The 19,509-nt window shown below is 40.2% G+C and overlaps 1 protein-coding gene across 5 annotated transcripts in view; it reads left to right on the forward strand.

Annotated features, from left to right (window-relative positions):
- FAM149B1 (family with sequence similarity 149 member B1) overlaps positions 1-19,509 on the forward strand; it is a 39,423-nt gene that overhangs the window by 4,730 nt on the left and 15,184 nt on the right. For 3 of the 5 annotated variants that reach the window (XM_060203518.1, XM_060203476.1, XM_060203600.1), the window contains exons 3-8: positions 1,920-2,049; positions 2,862-3,004; positions 5,408-5,524; positions 5,977-6,141; positions 14,992-15,173; positions 18,992-19,116. In XM_060203518.1, the coding sequence (XP_060059501.1) occupies positions 1,920-2,049; positions 2,862-3,004; positions 5,408-5,524; positions 5,977-6,141; positions 14,992-15,173; positions 18,992-19,116 (862 nt within the window). The remainder of the gene's footprint in view (positions 1-1,919; positions 2,050-2,861; positions 3,005-5,407; positions 5,525-5,976; positions 6,142-14,991; positions 15,174-18,991; positions 19,117-19,509) is intronic. The other 2 variants (XM_060203656.1, XM_060203555.1) reach the window with 2 other exon arrangements.

A 19,509-nucleotide genomic window follows, 5' to 3' on the forward strand; every position in this document is an offset into this window, starting at 1 on the left:
GACAGGCAGCGAGAGAGATTGGGAAAGAGATCACAGCAACAAAGCTTCCTTTGGGTGGGGGCTGAGATAACCATTTTGCTATCTACTCCTGCCCTAAGGTTAAGTTTTTTCAAAACCCAGGATTTTTTTTTTTTTTTTTTTTTTTGCCTTCAGCCTTATCTCTGCCTGCACTACGAGTCCACTGCTCCTGGAGCCATTTTTACCCCCCATTTTTGTTGCCCTTGTTGTTATTGTTATTCTTGTTATTGGTGGTGTTGTTGGATAGGACTGAGAGAAATTGACAGAGGAGGGGGAGAGGAAGATAGACACCTGCAGGCCTGCTCTACTGCTTGTGAAGAAACTCCCTTGCAGGTGGGGAGCCAGCGGCTCGAACCAGGATCTTTACACCAGTCCTTGCACTTTGCACCATGTACACTTATCCTGCTGTCCTACCACCCAGCCCCCCAAAACCCAGGATTCTTTATCTTTTAAAAGAGGTTAGTGGGAGTCGGGCTGTAGCGCAGTGGGTTAAGCGCAGGTGGCGCTAAACACAAGGACCCTCATAAGGATCCTGGTTCAAGCTCTGGCTCCCCACCTGCAGGGGTGTCGCTTCACAAGCGGTGAAACAGGTCTGCAGGTGTCTATCTTTCTCTCCCTCTCTCTGTCTTCCCCTCCTCTCTCCATCTCTCTCTGTCCTATCCAACAATAATGACAACAATAATAACTAGAACAAAACAACAAGGGCAACAAAAGGGAATAAATAAATAAAAATAAATATAAAAAAAACAATATTTATTTATAAAAGAGGTTAGTTTGGGGAGTTGGGCAGTAGTGCAGTGGGTTAAGTCCATGTGGCGCAAAACACAAGGACCATCCTAAGGATCCTGGTTCGAGCTGCCGGTTCCCCACCTGCAGGGGAGTCGCTTCATAGGCAGTGAAGCAGGTCTGCGGGTGTCTATCTTACTCTACCCCTCTCTGTCTTCCCCTCCTTTCTCCATTTCTCTCTGTCCTATCCAACAACAACAACATTAGTAACAACAACAATAATAACTACAACAACAAAAGGGGAAATAAATATATATATATATGTAAAAAGAAAAAGGTTAGTTTGACAACATGTTGCTCTGAGAATAGCATAAAATTACTGTGTATAAAAGTGCTGGAAAATGAAAAAAACATATAAATTTAGATACTATAGTAAAATATTTTTTAACTTAAAAAAAAAATTTATTATTTATTCCCTTTTGTTGCCCTTGTTGTTTTATTGTTGTAGTTATGATTGATGTCGTTTTTGTTGGATAGGACAGAGAGAAATGGAGAGGGGAGGGGAAGACAGAGAGGGGGAGAAATACAGACACCTGCAGACCTGCTTCACTGCCTGTGAAGCGACTCCCCTGCAGGTGGGGAGCCAGGAGCTCAAACCGGTATCCTCATGCCAGTCCTTGCACTTTGCGAGTATTTTTTAACTTTATAAAAATGTTTTTATTTGTTATTGAATAGAGCCAGAAAGGAATTAAGAGGGGAGGAGGGCAACAGAGAGGAAGACCCCTGCAGCCCTGCTCCACCGCTTGTGAAGTTTCCCCCCAGCAGGTGGGAATCAGAGGCTGGAGCCTACAGCCTGCACACGCAGTGTGTGTGCTTAACCAGGTGCGCCACCACCTGGCCCCTTAATATTTGTTAAGGCTATGTGTTACAGGTTATGTTGAAGTATCCATTGGAAACTACCACTGACAGTATTGAGAATGGTTGTCATCTGTTCTATAGCAGTTGAATGAAGTTGAACTTCCTCATGATGCTTTTAAGTTTTTCACTTATTTTTGCCTCTGTGAATAGATTTGTAGATAAACCTATAGCCTATTGAATTTCAGAGTAGTAAATGCTGTAGCAACTTGAGGAAATATAAGAATTTTTCTGTTTATTGTTCCAAATTACCTATTTAGTGCATCGGACATCACACAAGAATCACCTTTGACATCAGCCGACACTGGAATTTCAAGGTCTGCTCATCTAAATTGTAGAAAAACAAGGATCTCTACTGAAGGCAGCTCGGACTTCTCTTGGGGATATGGTGTGAGTTGTCTGTTATCATTGATGGAGTGCTTGGGGAACTGTTCTGGGAATTAATATGTTTTTATCCATATATGTCATTTCTGCACTTTGCTACATAGTTTATTTTTATTTTAATGCTTAAATTTACCATACCTTATAGTTGTAAAGAATCACCAGTTTTCACCCTTTTTAAATATTTTCTTTGTGTTATGGAATAGTAATTGATCAGTAGAGATTCTTAGACTTAAACAGTTACAGGTTAGTATATATCTTTTTTCTTTCTTTTATTTTTATTTTTTTTTGCTCAGCTCTGGCTTATGGTGATGCAGGGGATTGAACCTGGGACTTTGAAACCTCAGGCATGAGAGTCTCTTTGTATAACCATTATGTTATCTCCCCTGCCCAGGTTAGTAAAAATCTGAGCTCTGGATCTAGTCTTTTTGCTGGGCCCAATCACTAATGTGTTTCTCTATTACCCAGTAGTATTTCAAATAGACTAAATCTTGGAATTAAAGTAAAATCCAATGCTTTCAACTGTTATAATTTTTAGAAGAGATATGACTTTACCTGTGGGGCCAGGAGGTAGCTTCTTCTGCTAGAGTTATACTTTGCCATGTATAAGAATCTGGATTTAAGCCCTTGGCAGCGAATTGAGACCACTGTGTACATACAACAGGTGCTTTGGTGTCTCTCCTCCCTCAGTTTATTTCTCTCCCTCACTATATCTTCAGATGAAAAATGAGAAAGGGTATGTTGGGAGCAGTGGAACCACATAGGTATGAAGCTTGACACACAAAATAAACCTACTTTTGGGGGGGAATATTTTATTCTAGGAACTTGATCAAAACGCCACTGAAAAAGTCCAGGCAATGTTCACAGCCATCGATGAGCTCCTGTACGAACAGAAGTTGAGTGCACAGACTAAGAGTCTTCAAGAAGAGTGCCAGCAGTGGACATGTAGCTTTCCTCACCTCAGGTACTGAAACCTCAGTTAACTTGTGGTCATGGCTAATAATTAAAATTTGAAAATCAGATTCCCAAATAAAACCTTATATTTTGAAATCTTTATGGAATTAATTTTGATGATACTCTGAGTAAAAAGAAAATTTTTTTATTTTTAGATCATTTTTATTTATTTATCAGTGAGAAAGATAAGAGGAGAGAAAGAAAGAACCAGACATCACTCTGGTAGGGATTGAACTCAGGACCTCATGCTTGAGAGTCCAAGTGCTTTATCCACTACACCACCTCCCAGACCACCTGAGTAAAAATCTATAAATGATTTATTTATTAGCCTGAGAGAGAGAACCAAAGCACTACGCTGGTTTATGGGATAGACACTGGTGATCGAACTCAGCACTCTAATCACTGCACCACTTCTAGGCTGCTTATGTGCTTATTTTTATGAGAGACACAGACACCAGTACGCTGCTCTGCTCCTGCTTTATGTGGTGCTAGGGATTAAGCCTAAAACTTCTTATTCAAATACTGTGTTGCTCTGTCTCTCTAGCCCTAACTGCGTAAATCAATGTTTAAACTAGTAGTTGATATCTGTGTCTTATGGCTATCTTTTTTTTTTTTTTTTTTTAAATAGGGTCACTATTACCATAAGTAAATTTCTATATGTACTTGATAGGAGATATAGGCTGTCAGGAAGATTTCCTTAGATCAAAATCACATTAGTTCACATAGTAGACTTTTTTTTTAATTAATTAATTAATTTATTCCCTTTTGTTGCCCTTGTTGTTTATTGTTGTAGTTACTGATGTCATCATTGTTGGATAGGACATAGAGAAATGGAGAGAGGAGGGGAAGACAGAGAGGGGGAGAGAAAGACAGACACCTGCAGACTCGCTTCACTGCTTGTAAAGTGACTCCCCTGCAGGTAGGGAGCTGGGGGCTGGAACCAGGATCCTTACGCAGGTCTTTGGGCTTTGTGCCACGTACGCTTAATGCGTTGCGCTACCGCCCGATTCCGATTCCCTTTTTTTTTTTTAAAGGGAGAGACAAAAACAATAATCCTCCCATGAAATGCCATTTATTTTGTCTTTACTACCCTATTATATGGTACTGGGGTCCCACCTAGGACCATATACCTGTGAGGTACATACTTTACTGCTGACCCACTCTCTCAGCCTCTTAGACAATCTTAAAATTTACAGTTTTATGTTCTTTTTTTTAATGTTTATTTATTTATTCCCTTTTGTTGCCCTTGTTTTATTTTTGTAGTTATTATTGATGACATTGTTGTTGGATAGGACAGAGAGAAATGGAGAGAGGAGGGGAAGACAGAGGGGGAGAGAAAGACACCTGCAGACCTGCTTCACCGCCTGTGAAGTGACACCCCTGCAGGTGGGGAGCTGGGGGCTCAAACCGGGATCCTTATGCCAGTCCTTGTGCTTTGCGCCACCTGTGTTTAACCCATTGCGCTACCGCCCGACTCCCTATGTTCTTAAGAATATAACTTACTGTCATACCTGAAGCACCAAAAGCCCCAGGTTCAATCCCCAGCACTACTATTGACTGAATCTGAGCAGTGCTCTGGTAAAAAGAAAACCAGCAAACAAAAACAAACACAACAACTATATATAATATACATATAATATATATAAATATATAAATAAGTACAAACTTATTTATATACATATTTATATATTTACATAATAAATACACACACACACTTATTTCAGCGACCTAGGATGTAGTGCAGTAGATGTAGTGTGGAACTTGTAAGCATAGAGTCCTGAGTTCAATGCCTGTTATATCATATGCCAGAGTGATGCTCTGGTCTTTCTTCCCTCTTCCCCTTCTCCCTGTGAAATAAGCCTTTTAAAAATAATTGATGGTTTCACTAATTTTGCCTGACTTTCACCCATTTGGACAGATATAATGAAGATGGAGGGAAATTCTGAAAGTTTGCTAAGTAGGGGCTGGGAGAGGGTTCTAGTTCTAGTTCTAGTTTTGTCTGTTCTGTGGAGGAGAGGGACACTTGTAATAAGGTGCTGGATTCAGATTTTCTGCCAGGAGTCATTCTTTTTTCTATTGCTGGGGCTTCACTGTTCTGGGATGAGTTTTCAAATTGAAAGCGAGTGCGTGTACATGAAAGAGAGACATAGAGAGAGGGTGAGCAGATTGCTAGAGCACTGAAGCTTCTTGTGATGCAGTGGATGCCAGGCTCAAACCTGGTTGAGCCTAAGGCAAAGTAAGTGCACTACCCAAGTGAGCTATTTTGCTGGCTCTCATTCATTCTTCATTAATATCCTACTAAATGTGCTGAGTTTTTTTATATAATCATCAAATTCATTAAAAAGTTACTGAAATTGTGTATGCATGCCAGCCGTAAATGCTTAATTACCTCTTTACGTTGTTTATTTTGAAGGATTCTGGGTCAGCAGATAATCGCTCCAAGTGAAGGTTATGAACTTTATCCTAGATCCCCTTTGACTATTTCGGCTCCATATGAGGCGGTGCTATCTCAAGAAAGAGATTCTACGATGTAAGTATTCTAATATTTAGCTATGTGTATCTTAATATGTAGTGTTTCAGTTAAACTGAGGGGCCCAAGGACTCTGATTTGAGCCCCTACCTCCCCACCTGTAGGGAGGTCGCTTCACAAGGGGTGAAGCAGGTCTGCAGGTATCTATCTTTCTCTCCCCCTCTCTGTCTTCCCCTCCTCTCTCGATTTATCTCTGTCCTATCCAACAACAACAGCAATGACAACAGGGCAGCATGGGAAAAATGGCCTCCAGGAGCAGTGGATTCATGGTATAGATACTGAGCCCCAGTGATAACCCTGAAGGCAAAAAAAAAAAAAAAAAGGAATAGGTTATTGAGGTTTAGAGTAGCCCAGGAAGGTGTCACAGGACATGAAATTTGAACTGAAACTCATGTGACAATATTACTATAAAATTGTCTGTATTGCACATAATTGGTATTTTTCTCTCCCAGATTTGGTATAAGGGGAAAGAAGTTACATTTGTCATCTTCTACTATCCAGCAAGCATCTTCCATTGCCAAATCCCCTAGCTTGTGTTCTTCAGAAGGAAGAGAAGAATCCATAATCGTCTCTGAAGGAATAGTAGAAGAGTACCTAGCATTTGACCATACTGATATGTGAGTATCATGTGTCTTAAGCTTTTTTGCTCTTCTCTTTCATATAATCTAATATTTATTTTCTCTAGAAACATGTTAGTACTATTGCCTGTAATTTATGTCAATTCTTGTTTGCTGTTACTTTTGTTACCAAGAGTTAGGTTCTTAGCTGATATGAATTCCAAAATTTCCTATGATTTCCATATACTACCTTGTATATTTTCCTTTTGCACATCATTTGCCTCTTCTAAGAATAGACATTTTTGTATGGATCGACCTGTCAACACCCCTGTTTAGCAGGGAAGCAATTACAGAAGCCAGACCTTCCACCTTCTGCATCCCACAATGACCCTGGGTCCATACTCCCAGAGGAATAAAGAATAGGAAAGCTATCTGGGGAGGGGATGGGATACAGAGTTCAGGTGGGGGGAATTGTGTGAAGTTGTACCCCTCTTATCCTATGGTTTAGTCAATGTTTCCTTTTTATAAATAAAAAATTTAAAAAAAAGAGTAGACATTTTTTATCTATTTTCCCCTTTGTTGCCCTTGTCTTTTTTTTATTGTTGTTGTCGTTGTTAGGACAGAGAGATGGAGAGAAGAGGGGAAGACAGAGGGGAAGAGAAAGAGAGACACCTGCAGACCTGCTTCACTGCCTGTGAAGGGACTCCCCTGCAGGTGGGGGAGCCAGGGGCTCGAACCAAGATCCTTACACCGGTACTTGTTCTTTGTGCCACGTGCGCTAACCCATTGCGCTACTGCCCGACTCCCAGAATAGACATTTTTAATTGAATTATTTTTTTCTTTACATAATTTGATTTTCTTTTGTGAATTATCACATTATCCACAAAGACAAAACTTTTAAAACAATTTTATTTATTCATTCCCTTTTGTTGCCCTTGTTTTATTATAGTTACTGATGTCGTCGTTGTTAGATAGGACAGAGAGAAATGGAGAGAGGAGGGGAAGACAGAGAGGGGGAGAGAATGATAGATACCTACAGACTTGCTTCACTGCCTGTAAAGTGACTCCCCTGCAGGTGGGGAGCCAGAGGCTCGAGCCGGGATCTTTACGCTTGTCTTTGTGCTTTGTGCCACGTGCTCTTAACCCACTGCACTACCACCCAACTCCCAGACAAAACTTTCTTAAAAACATATTTTATTGTGTTTATTTTAGAGAGAGAGCAATGCCAGAGCACTGTTCATCTCTGGCTTATGGTGGTGCTGGGAATTGAACCTGAGACCTTAGAGCCACAGACATGAAAGTCTTTTGCATAACCATTATTAATGCTGTCTTCTCAGCTCAAAACAAAATTTTTTAAAAGAGCAGGTGACGGGGTCGGGTGGTAGCATAGTGGGTTAAGCACACATGGTGCGAAGCACAAGGACCAGCTTAAGGATTCCGGTTTGAACCCTCCCCCCCCCCCAGCTTCCCACCCGCAGGGGGATCCCTTCACGAGCGGTGAAGCAGGTCTACAGGTATCTGTCTTTCTCTCCCCCTCTCTGTCTCCCCCCCCTCAGTTTCTCTCTGTCCTATCCAACAACAACAACAGCAATGACAACAATAGTAATGACAACAACAAAGGTTAACAGCAAGGGCAACAAAATGGGAAAAATGGCCTCCAGGAGCAGAGAATTTGTAGTGCAGGCACTGATTCCCAGCAATAATCCTGGAGGCAAAAAATAAGATAAAATAAAATTAAAAAATAAATAAAAAGAGCAGTTGAAGAACTCTAAGTATCATTTACATAAATCCTGTCTGAGAAAGGTGTATGTTTATATAGAACATTTCACAGATATTTATAATTTCTAATAAGTATTAACTTTATACCAACTGATATTTGTTAGTGAACTTATTGATAAAGCATATGAATGCTTATCTATTGTGTTTAGACAATAGTCATGATATAGGTATTATTTTCCTCTTTTATGGAAAATTAAAGTGAGAATTAAAGTGATTAAATTTATCTGAGATAAAAGCAAATTCTTCATTTGATTGTAGATTCAGCAGTCTCTTCACTGTTCCATACTGCCTTTCTGAAACATTAGCCTCTTACACTATTCCTATAGGTCTTTATAAATTCCAGAATTTAAAGTCTCTACAGCAGGCTCTGAACTGAGAATTTCATTCCAAGCTTTGAGACTATAATAAGTAGATCCTATCAGTATTGTGTCATGTGAGTGTGAACTTCTCTTTTTTTCATCATATTTTCTCTGGAACCATGCTTACTTATATGCTCAGTGTACACAATCCTAGAGCCAGCTAACCATAACCCAGATGTCTGTGTTTAACACCCCTGAGCTAGCTCACTGCTGTACAAAGGGGGTTTTTTGGTTATCTAGTGACTGTCCCTTTTCTTTTCACTTCTGGCCTTTACCAGTTACTTCTTTTAGAGACTTTTTTTTCTTTGATTTTTTTTTTTTTCCAAATCAAAAGTTACCTCTTGTGATTTTAGCTTATAAAAATTAAAGCTGATTGGTGCTAGGAAGTCACACATCCAGTAGAGTGCACATTAGCTTGTGCGAAGACCCAGATTTGAGTCCCTGATTCTTACCTGCAGAGGGACTACTTGAACTTTTTTTTTTAATTTATGTATTTTGAGTTATTTTCTTTCTTCTGTTTTTTTTTTTTTTTTTGCCTCCACAGTTATTGCTGGGGCTCTTTCTCCCTAATAAATTAATTAAACACCATTCTGGCATATGTAGTGCAGGAATTAAACACGGACCTCACACATGCCAGTTCTGTGGTCTGTTGCTGAGCTACCTTCCCAGATTCCCTCTCTTAGTCTCTACATAAAACATATAAGAAGTAGAAAAATGGGGGTCGGGCGGTAGCACAGCAGATTAAGCGCAGGTGGCGCAAAGCGCAAGGACCGGTAGAAGGATCCCGGTTCGAGCCCTCAGTTCCGCACCTGTAGGGGTGTCGCTTCACAAGCGGTGAAGCAAGTCTGCAGGTGTCTATCTTTCTCTCCCCCTCTCTGTCTTCCCCTCCTCTCTCCATTTCTCTCTGTCCTATCCAACAAAGACGACATCAGTGGCAACGATAACAGTGACCACAACAACGATAAAATCAGCCAGGGTAACAAAAGGGAAAAAATGGCCTCCAGGAGCAATGGATTTGTGGTTCAGGCACCGAACCCCAGCAATAATCCTGGAAGTAGAGAAATAGCATAGCATAATGGTTACACAAAAGACTCTGACTCAGGCTCTGAAGTTCCAAGTTCAATCCACTGTAAGCTAGAGCTAAGTGGTGCTCTGATTCTATCGCTTTCTGTATGCCTCATATAAAATAAATAAGACATTAAAAAAAACAGATTTTATATGCATAAAGATTAAAATGTGACAAATGAAATTATATATGTTTAAAATAAAATAAGTTTTTTTTTTTAATGTGGGAATAGGGAAGTTTCTTTCTAACCATAATAAAAACATTTCCAAACACTTAAGGGAGTTTTATATGACATGAAATAAAATTTATACATGGAAATAATTCATGATGTCAAAAGATACATAACAACATGGTATAAATGTTTGCATGTTTATATCAAAATTTAACTTCCTTGACATATTAGAAGGACAGAACAAGCAAATAATACAAATAGTTCACATAAAAACAAAGTAGAGGGGCCAGGTGGTGGCGCACTTGGTTAAGCGCGCACATTACAGTGCGCAAGGATCTAGGCTCAAGCCCCTGGTCCCCACCTGCAGTGCGAAAGCTTCACTAGTGGAGAAGCAGGGCTGCAGGTTTCTCTCTGTCTCTCTCCCCCTCTATCTTCTCTCAGTTTCTCTCTGTCTCTATACAAAAATAAATAAATAAAACAAAAAAGTGGCACCTTATTAAAAAATTGTTTAAAAAAAAAGAAAGTAGATGTTACACATATGAAATTAAATTTAATCTCATTTTCAATTAGAGATACAAGTAATTATAATTATTATTATTTTATTTATTGCTGCTAGAATTGTCACTGAGGCTTCATGCCTGCACAACAAATCCATCACTTCTGGCAGTTTTTTTTTTTAACTTTTTTTTCCTTTTTTTTCTTTGGGAGGGGGTTAGAGTCTGAGAAAAATTGAGAGAAAAGGGGAAGATAGAGAAGGAGAAAGATACCTACAGTACTATTTGTCTACTCACAAAGCTTCCTTCCTGCAAATGGGGTCTAGAGACTTGAACCCTGGTCCTTGTGAATTGTAATGTGTATGCCCTACTGGTTTTGCCATTTCCTAGCCCTCTGTAGTTTAAAAACTGCAATAAGATTGCTTAAAAACAAGTTAAAGAATCTGAGGAGGGTGCATGGTGGCACACCTGGTTAAGCACACAGTATAAAGCACAAGGACCTGCACAAGGATCAGAGTTTGATCCACCGGCTCCCCACCTGCGGGGGGTGGAGGGGGCGGTTGTTACATAACAAGCAGTGAATCAGGTCTGCAGGTGCCTCTTTTTTTCCCTCTCTATCTCCCCCTAACTCACAGGGAGAGAGATATGGCTCAAGAAGGAAACAGCAGTGCTTCGTCACTCATGAAGCTTTCCCTTTGCATGATGTTTCCCTGAGGTGGCTGAGGGCTTACTGTGTGAGCCATTTCTCAGCTCCACTCTACAGTTATTTTTGTCTAAATAATTATTAATTTAATAATTTAAGTAATTATTTATTCATGAGAAAGATAGGAGAAGAGAGAGAAAGAACCAGATATCACTCTGGTACATGTGCTGCCAGGGATTGAACTCGGGACCTCATGCTTGAGAATCCAATGCTTTATCCACTGCGCCACCTCCTGGACCACTACATTTATTTATTTATTTATTTATTTATTTATTTATTTACTTACTTACTTACTTACTTACTTACTTATTTATTTTGCCTCCAGGGTTATCACTGGGGCTCGGTGCCTGCACTACAAATCCACTGCTCCTGGAAGCCACTTTTTTACATTTTTATTAGTGATGTATTATTGATTTACAAAATTATGAGATACCATGATGTATTATTGATTTACAAAATTATGAGATACCATGGTGTATTATTGATTTACAAAATTATGAGTTACCATGGGTATAATTTCATACCATTCCCACCACCAAAATTTTATATCACCATTCCCTCCACTGGAAACTATCACAGTTCTCCCAAGGTTACAGATATAGGTTGACTGTTATTTCTCTAGCTATGTATCTCTTGTTATATATATCTGGCAACTTTTTTCTATGGTGCTGCCTCTATTCCTTTTTTTTTTTTTAATTTAATTTACTTATAAAATAAAAAATAGAAAATGTTGACAAAACCATAGAATAAGAGGGGTGAAATTCCACACATTTCCCACCCCCAGAGTTCCATATCCCATCCCTTCCATTGGAAGCTTCCCCATTCTTTATCTCTCTGGAGCATGGACCCAGAGTCATTATGAGGTGCAGAAGGCAGGAGAACTGGTTTCTGTAATGGCTTCATGATGGACATGGGCATTAACAGGTTGATCCATACTCCCAGCTTGTCCCTGTCTTTCCCTACTGGGGCAGGGTTCTGGGGAGATGGGGTCGTAGAGGCCACTATTTTCCCCCATTTTTGTTGCCCTTGTTGTTATTATTGTTACTGCTGTTGTTGTTGTTGGATAAGACAGAGAAGTGGAGAGAAGAGGGGGAGAGAAAGACACCTGCAGACCTGCTTCACCGCTTGTGAAGTGACCCCCCCGCAGGTGGGGATCTGGGGGCTCAAACCAGGATCTTGCATTTCGCACCACATGTGCTTCCACCAGCCCCCTACAGTTATTTTTTAAAAGAGGTAGATTTAAATGCATTGATGGAGATTATCAAATATAAAGGGGGAGTTGGGCGGTAGCACAGCGGGTTAAGTGCAGGTGACTCAGATATAAAGGGACACGTGTGCTTAGCATATGATGGAACTATGTATATTTGAGTATACAGTGGAATGATATCTGTGGCACAGAAATGTAATAAACTTATTTTTTTCACTATATGCATAAATTTCCTTCTGTATAATTTGATTTTTTTCATCCTACAAATGTGTTATCTCTTCTAAAAAGAAAACATAAATCTAGACACAGTACTACTAATCAGCCTACTCAGGCGGCTCTACTTTGGGAAGGGAGAAGCAAACAGAATCTTTTATTATCCTATGTGAGCATCTTAGTATCCTTCTCTCTTGGCTATGATTTCCTGTTTAATTTTTGGAACCTCTGCTGTTCTAGGGATAGCTTTCATTATGGGTACCTGGAAGCATTTTGTCCTACCCAAAACCAGTTCCATAATTTGTTTTCTTAGCTTTTAATGTCTCTATAAGAACTGAGCACATCCATCAGCAGTGTTTTCACCCCCAAATTCAGAGAAGTACTGAATTTCCCTGTTAGCTGGGAGTTTCTGAGTTGGAGGCACGGAATCTTTATTTATTTATTTATTTATTTATTTATTTTATTTATTTATTTATTTATTTATAAAAAGGAAACATTGACAAAAACCATAGAATAAGAGGGGTACAACTTGCACAGTTCCCACCACCAGAACTCTGTATCCCACCCCTTCCCCTGATAGCTTTCCTATTCTTTACCCCTCTGGGAGTATGGACCCAAGATCATTGTGGGATGCAGAAGGTGGAAGGTCTGGCTTCTGTAATTGCTTCCCTGCTGAACATGGGCGTTGATAGGTCAATCCATACCCCAGCTAAGACATGAAATCTTTAAGAGAAGCTCAGAGAGACTTCACGTGCTGTCTAGCTCACTTCCTTGTCCTTTCGAGCTAATTACCAATTTTCATTTCTTTTTTGTTGTTGTTGTTTTTGTTTAAGTAAAAACTATTTCAATGATTTATATGAACTGTATCTCTAATAAAAAGTTGCCTCATATAGTTCTGGGGCATAATCACAGTTGCGTGTACATTGTTAATTGTTTCACAGAAGTATTAAACTGTTATCACTATTCAGTCACAACAAAAATACTGTTTCCGTATACTTGTCATAGATCAGTTGATAATTATTTGTTTAAAGCTTTAAAAAATTATAGTGATTCTCTGTGTTCTTTTTATTGTTGTTGTTCCAATTTTTTGGCAGTAGGGTGAGGAGAGGGTAAAAATGGAAAGAAGCAGTGTCTCTGTTGAGAACCCCCTCAGTCTACAAGAGAGCACAACACATGTGTTATGTATTCTGGGCAAGGGAGTGTATTGTGAAAATTTTTTTAAAAAAACATTTTGCTGGGATTTCTAAAATCAGCATATTTATTAGGTTCTTAAAAACCGTGGTGGGGGATCTGGGTGGTAGCGCAGCAGGTTAAGTGCACATGGCACAAAGCGCAAGGACCTGCATAAGGATCCCAGTTCGAGCCCTCGGCTCCCCACCTGCAGGGGTGTCGCTTCACAAGCAGTGAATCAGGTCTGTAGGTGTCTGTCTTTCTCTCCTTCTTTCTTCCCCTCTTCTCTTTATTTCTCTCTGTCCTGTCCAACAACAACAGCAGTAACAACAATAATAATGATAGCAACAACGATAAACAACAAGGTTAATAAAAGGGAAAATACGGCCTCCAGGAGCAGTGGATTCATAGTGCAGGCACAGAGCCCCAGTAATAACCCTGGAGGGGGAAAAAAAAAAAAAAAAAAACTGTGGTAGGAAATAAGCCAAAGAGGAAAATCCTAATTAACCAGGTGGCATGAGTCCTTAATGGCCTCTCAGCAGCATTCAGTCACCTTCCATGACATGATGCACGGGTCCAGGGATAAGTAGCAGTACAGTGTAGACCAGGAACTAAGGGGGCGGGGTGAGGAGGGCCACCTTTCTTTCTTTAATTATTTATTTATAAAAAGGAAACACTGACAAAACCATAGGATAAGAGGGGTACAACTCCACACAATTCCCATCATCAGATCTCCGGATCCCATCCCATCCCCTGATAGCTTTCCTAGTCTTTAACCCTCTGGGAATATGGACCCAAGGTCACTGTGGGATGCAGAAGGTGGAAGATCTGGCTTCTCTAATTGCTTCCCTGCTGAACATGGGCATTGACTGGTTGATCCATACTCCCAGCCTGCCTCTTTCCCTAGTGGGGAAAGGCTCTGAGGAAGCAGAGCTCCAGGACACATTGGTGGGGATGTCTGTCCAGGGAAGTCTGGTTGGCATCATGCTACCATCTGGAACCTGGTGGCTGAAAAGAGAGTTAACATATAAAGCCAAACAAGTGTTGACTAATCATGAATCTAAAAGCTGGAGTAGTGTAGATGAAGAGTTGTGTGTGTGTGTGTGGGAGGGTGTCTCCATTCTATAGATAGCTAGTAGACATATTTTAGTTATATTCCAAAGGGCCTGTGACTATACTAGTTTTTCTTTTTTCCCCTGAGCCTGAAATGTGATATGCAGGTGAATCCTACTTATTGTCTGGGGAGATGATGTCATGGCTGGAAAAAGGACCAGAAAGCTGGATCTGGGAAGAGAGTAGCTCCCAAATATGGGAAAGGGGTATAAATATTGTTGACTGTAAACCCCACTGATTTGATGTGATCTGGGGCCCATATTCAGCTTAGGAGCCTATGTGACTTCTGCATCCCTGTAGATCCGAACTCACATTCTGTGGTCATGAGTAGGAACATTCCAAGCTGCCCCAATATCAGGACCCTTCTTCCTCAGGTGTAGCAAGGGCCACCTTTCTACCAGACCTGTCCTTAAATGCGTAAGTTCTCTGGAGCTTATGCAATCATATACTCATTATGCTAATTATGCTAATCATATACTCATGTCCCAGCCTTCCTCTTATTTACCCTCAGTAAAGCATAGCATATTCCCAACAGAAGTGGAGCACAAATCACACTCCTAAGGAGAATAAAGGACAGTGGTGAATACTTAGTAAAGCATAAACATGATGTGTTTCCCTCTTGCTTCTGTTATAGGGAAGAGGATTTTCATGGGAAGAATTCAAAGGTGGAGAAACAGAAATCAGGGTACCCTCCCATTGCTCCATTTTATTGCATGAAAGAGGATGTCCTTGCTTATGTATTTGACGATGTGTGGAGCAAGGTCCTGGACTGTATGGAACAGTTGACACGGAACCACTGGGAGGGATTTGCTTCTGGTAAGAAACTTTGTGATAATAATGTAATAAAAATTTTTGATTTTTCAAACTCCGACCAATTTATTGGACTATAAGGTTCACTGGTACAAAGTTTTCTGACTCGTGTTTGTGTTTCCCACAGAAACTGAGAATCATTTAGAAAATATTTGAGGGGGTTGGGTGTTAGCGCAGCAGCTTAACCACACATGGCGCAAAGCACATGGACTGGCACAAAACCCTGGCTCGAGCTCCCAGCTCCCCACCTGCAGGGGGGTCGCTTCACAAGTGGTGAAGCAGGTCTACAGGTGTCTATCTTTCTCTCCCCCTCTCTGTCTTACCCTCTTCTCTCAATTTCTCTCTGTCCTATCCAACAACAATGACAGCAATAATAACAACAACGATAAACAACAAAGGCAACAAAAGGAATTTTGGGAGTCTCCAACAGGGAAAAACAGCTTTCCCCCTAAAATCTACAACTAGACAAGGATATATACTATTACCACTATTATTCAACATAATTTTAGAAGTCCTTGCCAAAGCAGTCAGACAAGAAAAAGATATGTAATCCACATTGGAAAGGAAGAAGTTAAACTATGACTGTTTACAGATGCAATGATAATATGCCTAGAGAACCCCACAGACTCCACCAGAAAACTACTGGGAACCATTAATAAATTAATAAATTCAGTAAAGTAGCAGTATACAAAATCCAGATACATAAATCTGTGGTGGGGGAGATAGCATAGGGTTATGCAAACAGATTCGCATACCTGAGTCTTCAGTGTCCCAGGTCCGATCTCCTTACATCATCATAAGCCAGAGCTGAGCAGTACTCTGGTTGAAAAAGAAAGAAAAGGAAAAGAAAAAGAAAGGTTGTCTGGGATTTCTATACACAAGTGATGAGTCGAAAGGGAAAGGAAGGAAGGAATCCCACTTATAACCTCATCCAAAAAGATAAAATACCTTGGAATGAATTTCTCAGTGGTAGTGACACATCTTTACAATGAAAACTAGGGTAGTGGTCCGGGAGGTGGCGCAGTGGTTAGGGAACTAGACTTTCAAGCATGAGGTCCTGAGTTCAATCCCCGACAGCACATGTACCAGAGTGATGTCTGGCTTTCTCTTTCTCTCCTCCTATCTTTCTCATTAATAAAAAAGAGAACAGGGAGTCGGGCTGTAGCGCAGCAGGTTAAGCGCAGGTGGCGCAAAGCACAAGGACCGGCATAAGGATCCCGGTTCGAGCCCCGGCTCCCCACCTGCAGGGGAGTCACTTCACAGGCGGTGAAGCAGGTCTGCAGGTGTCTGTCTTTCTCTCCTCCTCTCTGTCTTCCCCTCCTCTCTCCATTTCTCTCTGTCCTATCCAACAACGACAACAACAATAATAACTACAACAATAAAACAAGGGCAACAAAAGGGAATAAATAAAATAAAATAAATAATAATAAAAATTAAAAAAAGAAAACTAAGGTAGAGAATAACATAAAGAAATGGAAGGGGGCCGGGTGGTGGCACACCTGGTTGAGCACACGTTACAGTGCACAAGAAAAACGGATGTGTTTGAGCCCCTGGTCCCCACTGCAGGGGGAATGCTTTGCAAGTGGTGAAGCAGGGCTGCAGGTGTCTCTTTGTCTCTTTCCCTCTCTGTCTTCCACTTCTCCTTGACTTCTGGCTGTCTCTATCCAATAAGTAAATCAAGGTAATAAAAAAATTTAATAGGGAGTCGGGTGGTAGCACATCGGGCTAAGCGCACGTGGCACAAAGCACAAGGACAGGCATCAGGATCCCGGTTCGAGCTCCAGGCTCCCCACCTGCAGGGGGTTTGCTTCACAGGCAGTGAAGCAGGTCTGCAGGTGTCTATCTTTCTCTCCCCCCTCTGTCTTCCCCTCCTCTTTCCATTTCGCTCTGTTCTTTCCAACAAGGACTACAACAGTAATAACTACAGCAATAAAACAACAAGGGCAACAAAAGGGAATAAAGAAAAAAAAATTAATAAAAAAAAAACCCTTGTTTAGGGGTTGGGAAAGTATGTATTATTAAGATGAGAACTTATTCTGCCCTTTTTTGTGAGTGTCCTTTTATAGGATTCTGCAAGTACCACTTACGTACCCCTTCTGTTGACTAACAGCCACCTCCAGATACCCGCTGATCTCCTCTTGTATCATGCATATTTTTATTTGCAATGTTTCTTCTTACATTAGTTAAAGTTCACTGTGCAATATTGTGTTATTATATCTTCTTTGCAGCAACATTTTTTTCTAATTTATTTTCTTTATATATTGGTGATTGTTACTATTTTTCTTATAATATACAGTAACTCACCTGAGTATCATGTATTCAAAAATGAAATAATTAGAAAAAAATTTTAAAGGATTTATTTATTCATGACGACATCAATAACTACAACAATAATAAAAAAACAACAAGGGCAACAAAAGGGAAAATAAATATATATATAAAAAAAGATTACAGTGAGCAAGAACTGGAGTTCAAGCCCCTGGTCCCCACCTGCAGGGGGGAAGCTTCACAAGCAGTGAAGCAGGTCTGCAGGTATCTTTCTGCCATTCTCCCTCTCTCCCTCCCCCTTCCTTCTCAATTTCTCTCCTATCAAAGATAAAATTAAAAAATAAATAAAAACAGGAGTTGGGCTGTAGCGCAGCAGGATAAGCGCAGGTGGCACCAGGCACAAAGACCTGCCTAAGGATCCCAGTTCGAGCCCCTGGCTCCCCACCTGCAGGGGAGTCGCTTCACAAGTGGTGAAGCAGGTCTGCAGGTGTCTTTCTCTCCCCCTCTCTGTCTTCCCCTCCTCTCTCCATTTCTCTCTGTCCTATCCAACAACAATGACAACAAACAATAAAACAACAAGGGCAACAAAAGGGAATAAGTAAATAAAATAAATATTTAAAAGAAAATTTTTAAAAAATTTAAAAAACAAATAAAAATGTAAAACATAAAGAAAGCAAAAGTAAAGAACTAGGCCTCCCCAAAATTAGTGTTTGCTAGTTCTCTCATCTGTGGCTGCAGCTTCTCATCTCTGTCCTTGTAGCATGACAGCCAACAACCATAGACAATATGACAGTGAGTGCAGGTAGCATATATATTATACACTTACCAAAAGACATGAAGAAGAATATTAGAAAAGGAATGTTCATCAGCATTAAAATGGGATATCCTCATAAAAGTGGAATATTATACAGCAATGAGAATGAACAAGCCGTTGTTAGAGCTGTATCCACAATAATAGATAGTGATAGTGAACATGAAGTTTCTATTTGTAGTGATGAAAGAATTGTGGGCCAGATAGTAATTATGATTACATACCCTTGTACAAACTACTGTATTTACTGTTGAATGTAAAACATTAATTCCCCAGTAAAGAAATTAAAAAAAAAATGATTGCATACCCTGTAGGAACTTAGTGTCACCTAATTGCACACTTTAAGTTTGAGATGGAACTAGCTAGCACATACCATTTCAGTTAGAAGTTACAACATCACAGTTCACTACCTGGAAATGCTGTGAAATGATCAACACAGTAAGCTAACATCTACATCATTACAAAAGATTTTCTCTTGTGATGAGGACTGTTAACATACTCTCTAAGCACCTATCAAATATATTGGGTTGTTGGGAAAGTCACGATATACTTTGGCAGAGAAAAACTGGAAAATATGTCATGACTTTTCCAACAACCCAATAATAATGCAATACTAACAATTGGGCTGCAAAGTTAAATAAAGCCTAACTGGTGATTATGAAAATTCAAGGGAGATTTTTTCCATAGTTACACTGCTGTGGGTCAGAAGATATCCATGGATAACAGATTCAATTCCTTTGCCCAGATGAGGAGAGTAATGTTGCAATCATCAGGCCAGCGTCAGAAAACCCTATTGTGCTGAGTGAACCACAGCCTTCTGCGTTACCTCGAGTGTCACAATCTAAGATGCTGTCCATCACCTCAAATCTGGTAAGCCACTCAGGAGAGTACTAGAAAACCCAGGACAATTAATTGCAAGAGGAAATTTTGCTCAGTTATTTGTCTCGATTGTATTATTTGTGATTTAGGGTTTTTTTGTTTTGTTTTTGTTTTTGTTTCCCAGCAGTTATATGTTTATCAGAGTAATTCATTGACATTTTGCTTTAAATTTACCTTAAGTTAAAAAGAAAAATAGAAAAGAGGGTTCCGGACGGTAGCGCAGCGGGTTAAGCGCACTTGGCGCAAAGCACAAAGACCGGAATAAGAATCCCGATTCGAGCCCCTGGATCACCATCTACGGTAGAGGGGGGGTGGGGGTGTCGCTTCACAGACGGTGAAGAAGGTCTGCAGGTGTCTTTCTCTCCCCCTCCCTGTCTTCCCCTC

Source organism: Erinaceus europaeus, chromosome 1 (genome assembly GCF_950295315.1).
Source record: "Erinaceus europaeus chromosome 1, mEriEur2.1, whole genome shotgun sequence".
Taxonomy (NCBI): domain Eukaryota; kingdom Metazoa; phylum Chordata; class Mammalia; order Eulipotyphla; family Erinaceidae; genus Erinaceus; species Erinaceus europaeus.